Genomic DNA, 6555 nt, shown 5'->3' with positions numbered 1-6555 from the left:
GGGGCAGTGATGGGGGGTTTGGCAGTGCAGGTTTCCCACAGGCAGGCAGCGTGCTTCAGCACCAGGGTGAGGGCTAACCATTGGCAGCCAGAGCGTCTCTGTGGATGACCCAGCCTCTGGTTCCCTCAGGGCACCCTGCCCCACTTCTTCCTCTGCGGGGTTTTTTGACCCCTGGATATCCAGGGGTCTATGTTTTCCCCTGTGCTGCAAATTTACAGCACTGGGAACATTTTCGTGTTCCTGCACGTGCCTCTTGCAGTGTCTCAAGGGAGTTTGAGACACTGCAAGAGGCATGTGCAGGCTCATCTAGACATGCCCTGACTCAGATTAAGTATGGCCATTCATAGGTCCCATATAAAAGAATTAGAACAAATAATGGTAAGAGCTAAGTTTTAATGAACATTTGCATGTAGGTAAAGAAGTATGAACACAAGAATAGTATGCCATTAAATAGTCACTACGCTTGCAAATGACACTCATTGTGTTCCCTCCTTTTGGAAACTACCAGAAACCAGCCAGAGTAGCATTATATATAGTTGCATCTGGTGTAGCTTTCATAAAGGCAGTTACTGAGGTCCAGCTAATCCTGTGTGTTTCTTCATCTTATTGTTTGGTCATGGAAACAGCAAAAGGCATGGCAAACTTTTTCCAATCTGTTTTTGCAAACTCTCCTATAGCATCAACTCATAAAACAGCAGTGCAAAGTATTTCCTTTTATTTATATTGATGTTTTCCTTACTTTATTATAAAGCAGTTATAACTTACCATGTCTACCTATAAGATTATGTTTTTCTTGTTTTTTTGCAGCTCCTGTTATTTCTTTGCCTCCTCAAGATGTCGAGAATTTCACAGGTAATGACATAATTTTTGGCTGTGAGGTGTCAGCCTATCCTATACCACACCTGGAGTGGAAGAAAAAAGGGAATAAAATGTTTCTGCCAGGAGATGATGCCCACATTTCAGTCCAGGTAGATGCTTATTCCACTCACCATGGTATATATTACCAAATTTGTGGTCAAGGGTGGAGGTTTCACAGGAGTTAACTGTTATTATTGCCTTTTTCCTGTTGTTTCAGTAACCCAGTTTTTCTATACATAAATAACAAGGTGTAAAACTGTTGCAAAGTCTACGGTGGCTTGATAAGTAGATTCTCAACAAGGGACTTGATAGTATGATTACATATTGGACCTTACAAAAAAAGTGCGTTAGCAAGTGCTTCATGAGAGAAGACAGTATATCTAGAAGAAACAATAACGCCGAAATCTTTGTAGTCTTGGCTCTCTTTGAAGCATCTGTTCCAGATCCTGTTGTCCTCACCTAGCAAAACTTCTATTGATTTCATTGAAATTTGTGTCTCTATAATGTCTGTACTTATCCATTTCTCAGATTACTCGTAATTACATAGTCATTACTAGAATAAAAGCCACACACACACACAGACTTTTGATGGTGTGTTTGTGTTTACTCAGGCAAGAGGTGGCCCTCAGAAGAATGGTGTGACAGGCTGGCTGCAAATTCAAGGCCTCAAGAAGTCAGATGAAGGTGTCTACATTTGCCATACAAAAAACAAATATGGTACTACATGTGCCTCTGCAAGATTAAAAGTCATTGACGGTAAATTATTTTGATATGAAGGATCTACAAGTACATGACTGATACTTGATTTCCACACACAGGCTTTAGATGCCACATATGGTTACCTATACAGGATATTCAAATCCTCCATTTCTTGGAATGTAAGCTGATGTTTGGGAGCATGAAACAGGCAATTACCCAACAAAGGATGTATTACTACAGTCTGTCGGGTAGCCACTGGATAGAGACGTGTGCCCCTATGTCCTGACATACACCGGTCCCCTCAGGATGACTGGAACCTGGTTTGCTCAGTCTAGGTGGGGTCCAGAGCTCTCTCTTCCCGCCTGCCATGACTTTAATGTTTAAGAAGTATTAATGACAGGGAGGTGGTGACTACCTGCCTCCACCTAGACTGACCGTCAAGCTCCACCCAGCTTCCGAGGTTTTGGGAGAAGGGATGGTACCTGAATTAACCAGTCCAAGGCAGCTCTTTCTTTTCTACTTTTATTTATTATTTTTGCTCTTTTCTTTTCCATGCAAGCCTGAAGGGTTTTCTTTTAGTTCTGGGGTGGGGGAGAGGAGAAAAAAAAAAAGGACTGCATCCCAGATGTCTTCCGGGGCTCTTCAGAGGCTCCTCCATGGCTCTAGAGTTTTTCCCTGTGGCTCTGGGGTTCCTTCTCCTGGCTCAGGGCTTCCCCACTCTTCTTTTCTAATTTCAGCCATGCCTGGCTTGATTGGCAGTGCGCGACTGCTTAATGAGCATGGGAATTTTCGTCTTCAGCGGAGCAGCTGGGGGGAAGGCTGTCTCTGTCTCTCATGCACCGATGGCAAATCATCCGCCTCTCTCTCCTGCAGTGGGGCCATTGCTGCTTCTTCAGCACCCTCCAAGACGCTTATTCTGGCGGTGGGGCATTCTCCTGGCGTCTTGGGATCCCCAGCTCCGTCTTCCTGCACACCTGCCGTCCAGCCTCTCCCCACTTTTGCCTCATCTCTGGCCCCCAGATATTGCTTCAGCTGTGGGTTCCCACCAATCTGCCTCACCTGCCAAGGTGGTAAAGGCAGGAGAGTGGATAGGGAGCTCTCACTGCAGCACCAATACCTCCATGCAATATGGACCATGCTCCTGGCTGGGGGCATGACCCAGGTGAGTATCGCTCAGGTCCCCACACAGTGCAGGGATGGTCTACATTCCTGCAGATTTAAATTCACAAGAACTGGCCCTTAAATGAACCTGCAGTTTGTTACAGTAAATACCCAACTGATAGCTAAGAGTGACATATTAAGATGTTGGTATCTTAACAGGTCTTTTTAAGAAATGTTCAGCTCTAAATAGTTTTAGTCAAAAGTGTTTCTGAAATGGACTAAAGAAAAATATGTCAATTGGTTGATATTATGCGATTTTCTTACTATCTCCACTTTTTCTTGAGCATGACAAAAGTCACAGTTTTAAAGTTCATAAGACACAACATTCCATCATCTTGGAAAAAACCCCTTATCTGGTGGGAATTCTGCTCCCAGTTTATTGCTGTAAATGGTTTCATACAGCGAGTATGTAGTCTTTTACTTTTTGAAAAATTGGGACATGTTGTTGCTTTTTTAGCAGGGTTAGAGACTGAGGTGTAGGAAAGAGATGTAGGAAATAATCATTCTATTTAGTGCATGCACTGTTATTCTTGGTGTAATTCTGCAGGTTAAGCTTCCTCTGACTCAAATGACAACTGTGTTTACTTGGCATGTCTAGAATGAGTCAATATTGTTCAAATTTGCCTTTTGTTTGGAGTCTGCCTGTGTCCCAGCTGCCAGCGGAGGGTTCGGGATTGAGAGTGTGGTCAGGGGGTAGAAAGGTAAGAAAGATTTATTGACTTAACAAAAACACAACTACACGTAGTATACTAAGACAGATAATGACAGACGATAATAATTCGCGTCAGCAACTTATTGGCAGTCCCCTCTGATGCCTGATGTATAACAAGTTTCTCTTTCCACAAAGCTCAGCGAAGTCAGGCATCCCCAATCAGCGCTGTCCGAGGGAGACTGGGAAGGACCCCGGTATTCAGCCCTTGGGCTTCTCGAGATCCATGGGCCCAGTGAATCCAGACCAACAGCTAATTTGTAGTTCCTTTCACAGAGCTGTATCTTCCTTCTAAATGATTTCTGGATGTGCCAGCCAATTTATAACTTCTGAGCTATGCTGATAACTTATAGCCATTCAGATTCTTTTTACTTCAACTGTCCTTAGATTGACCAATAGCAGTACAAGCCTTGCATTCTTCCAATAAGGTTAATTTTAACTATGCCACAGGGCCTACGATCACCTCTTCTATAAGACTTTGCTAAATTTACTAGGCCTCATACTACATACAAGGGCTTACTACATTTTAGACTTTAATTAGGCTCTTAGCAACAACATATAGCTTAATATCTGAACAAATGACAGAAAAACACTTGGTCTAATCTTCATAGAGCCTTCAGCAAGCACCTTTATCACACAGACATAATTTTCAGCTGTCACAGACTGAATCTGGACTTGACCCCCCCAGAATCTATTTGAGGCTCCTATGAGTTCTAGTTGGAAGGGGATGTTGTAGCGAAGTTCAGGTTTCAGGGGCAGCCATGATACCCTCTGGTGACCACACAAACTCTGCTGTGCTTCAGCTCCAGAGTACTTTCCGCTTCTTGCTTGCTTCCCACACCTTAATATATTTGCTGGAGAATCAAAAGGGATGATGCCTAAGGGTCCTACAGTAATCCCCAGTCTTCTTGACAGCCAGCAGGTCCCTCCCAGACCCCTCTGGTCTCAGTTCTGCCCCTTTCAGGTTAAATGAGTCCTCCAGACCTGTTCATGCCCCCTAGGGCACTTGTAGCCTTAACAGCTATTTACACCCTCCAACTTCCCCTACAGCCATGCCTATAGGTATTACTGTTCAGCCATTCTCCCTTCTTGGGGCCTTGGCCTTCCCAGCTTCCACCCCTGTACTCTAGCTGGGCCTTGTAGCCTAGGCCCATGGTTTGGGACCTGGCTTCTGGGCTCCAATCCTGGTCTCACTCACTTTGTTTCTGGGCCCCTCTGGCCCTGACTGGCTTACTTGGCTACAGTCCTTCCGTAGGCTATAACCCTATAAGACTCAAACCCAATCTATGTATCAAAACCCTAGCCCCTGGCAAGACTCAGGACATACTCTCATGCTCTCAGGACTATTGGGACCTCTGCCAACACCTGATAGTCCCAAATCCAAACTGCTGGTTTAAACAGTGACAAAGGACTAATCCCTCTGGCTATAACACAACCTCCAAGCCTGCTGGCTGTATAATGACTTCTCCCCTGTGCTGGGTCATGTCTCTATGGTAGCAGTCCTTCACCACCTTACTTGTATTCCAAGAGCATGCTAGGGCATTCCCTTACAGCCTCCAGATAATGAGCTCTTCTCTCTGCAGCTTGCAGGGCCAGAATGCCTTTCTGGTTCAGACTCTGGGCTTATGAGTTGCCTAAGCCCTGACCCTTCTAGTCAGGTGGTGCCTTGGCCTGCCACAGGGGTTTCTCCTCAGGGCCTAATGGCTGGTTTCCATGGCAGCTTGTGGCTGCTGCTGTAGCAATACCCCACTGCCCAAGCTAGGTTCTGCCCTCCTGTCTTATTGTCTAGTGGCTAACTTTGCAACAGGTGGTCTTAACCAGAGTTCTCCTGTCAAAGGTGTAGGTGCACTCCTTTACTCTAATGAGCAGCTCCCTGCCTAGACAGCAGTGGTTCTCTACTGCTGTCCTTCTTGCATCTGACCTATATTCTGCTGCCTGGGCAATATCAGCTGCAGTTTCTCTCCTTAAAGTAACAGGAGCCCCATGCTCCCTGTTACAGACTTATACTGACTCCAGTGCTAACCTCATGTGCAGGATTGAACACATTGTTTACTTCTTTTTGTAATGGAGCTTTAAAAGGTATATTTTCAGTATTCTAATATCCAATTAACAGATATCTTTCTAGAAATCCAAAGTCTTGTTTTTTTTCTTAGTTCTTGTTTCATTTACAATTCTTCTAATTTGGAGCCAATTTATGTCTCGGTATGCAGGTTCGTCCTCTGCATTTGAGATTACTGTTGGCAGCCGAATCACAAGCTACAACACAGATTATGAAGATTATTATGACCATGCTGAAGATAAAGAGGAGGAAGAAGATGAGTCTGGAGACTATGAAAATTGAGACAAGACCATATAAGAGTTTAGGTACACTGGCTGTCCAATATCCTTGCCATTGAAGTGTATTTACTAGGATAATTTATGCAATAAAAAGTCCCATAATTCCCACATACATACACACCTTTTGGGAACACACTTTTCTCAAGGTGTATTGTGTTGCTTACAAGTAATGATATTTTTTATATATACATTTATATCTCTAGACTGTTGAATAAAAATCTTAAACTTACCCTTACAGGTACCAGAAAGATAATTTTTTACATTTTAACTATTTAAAAAAGTGAGCTCTGAATTTAGAACATTACAATTTCCTTTTAAAAAGTTCTGAAATGACAGGAAATCATAACCTAATTATCCATTTTTTTCTCATTTCTTCAGTGAATATGTAGGTACCAGGAAAGTGTTCATGCAGTACCAGACAAAAGTAGTGAAGATTGCAGAATACTTTTTTATGTATATTTTCCACTTCATGCTTACTCATAATGTCTACAGCAGGGGTGGGCATTTATTTTAGCTGGAGGGCTGCTTAATAAGTTTTGGTGAACTGCTGAGGGCCGCAAGGGTAGCCCCACCCCCTGACAGGTGCCCTGCCCCTAACCCCTGATCTTTGCCACTGGAAGTCCCTCGCCTTGCCCCCAGATGTACTTCTATTCAAAGCAGGGGTACTATTTCATAGATTTCATAGACATCAGGGCTGGAAGGGACCTCGGGAAATCATCGAGTCCAGCCGCCTGCCCAAAGGGCAGGAAGTCAGCTGGGGTTATAGCATCCCAGCAAGATAAGCATCCAAT

General features: G+C 43.9%; 1 protein-coding gene across 1 annotated transcript in view; it reads left to right on the top strand.

Annotated features, from left to right (window-relative positions):
- Nucleotides 1-6253, top strand: part of LOC109310266 (kazal-type serine protease inhibitor domain-containing protein 1-like) — a 26164-nt gene extending 19911 nt beyond the window's left edge. Inside the window, exons 2-4 of the mRNA XM_019535375.1 lie at nt 808-968; nt 1470-1614; nt 5638-6253. Coding sequence (XP_019390920.1) covers nt 808-968; nt 1470-1614; nt 5638-5768 — 437 coding nt within the window. The 3' untranslated portion in view covers nt 5769-6253. The remainder of the gene's footprint in view (nt 1-807; nt 969-1469; nt 1615-5637) is intronic.
- The last annotated feature ends 302 nt before the right edge of the window (nt 6254-6555 follow it).

Source organism: Crocodylus porosus, unplaced genomic scaffold (assembly GCF_001723895.1).
Source record: "Crocodylus porosus isolate Cpor-Errol unplaced genomic scaffold, CroPor_comp1, whole genome shotgun sequence".
Classification (NCBI taxonomy): domain Eukaryota; kingdom Metazoa; phylum Chordata; order Crocodylia; family Crocodylidae; genus Crocodylus; species Crocodylus porosus.
This window is presented reverse-complemented; position numbering and strand designations above follow the sequence as displayed.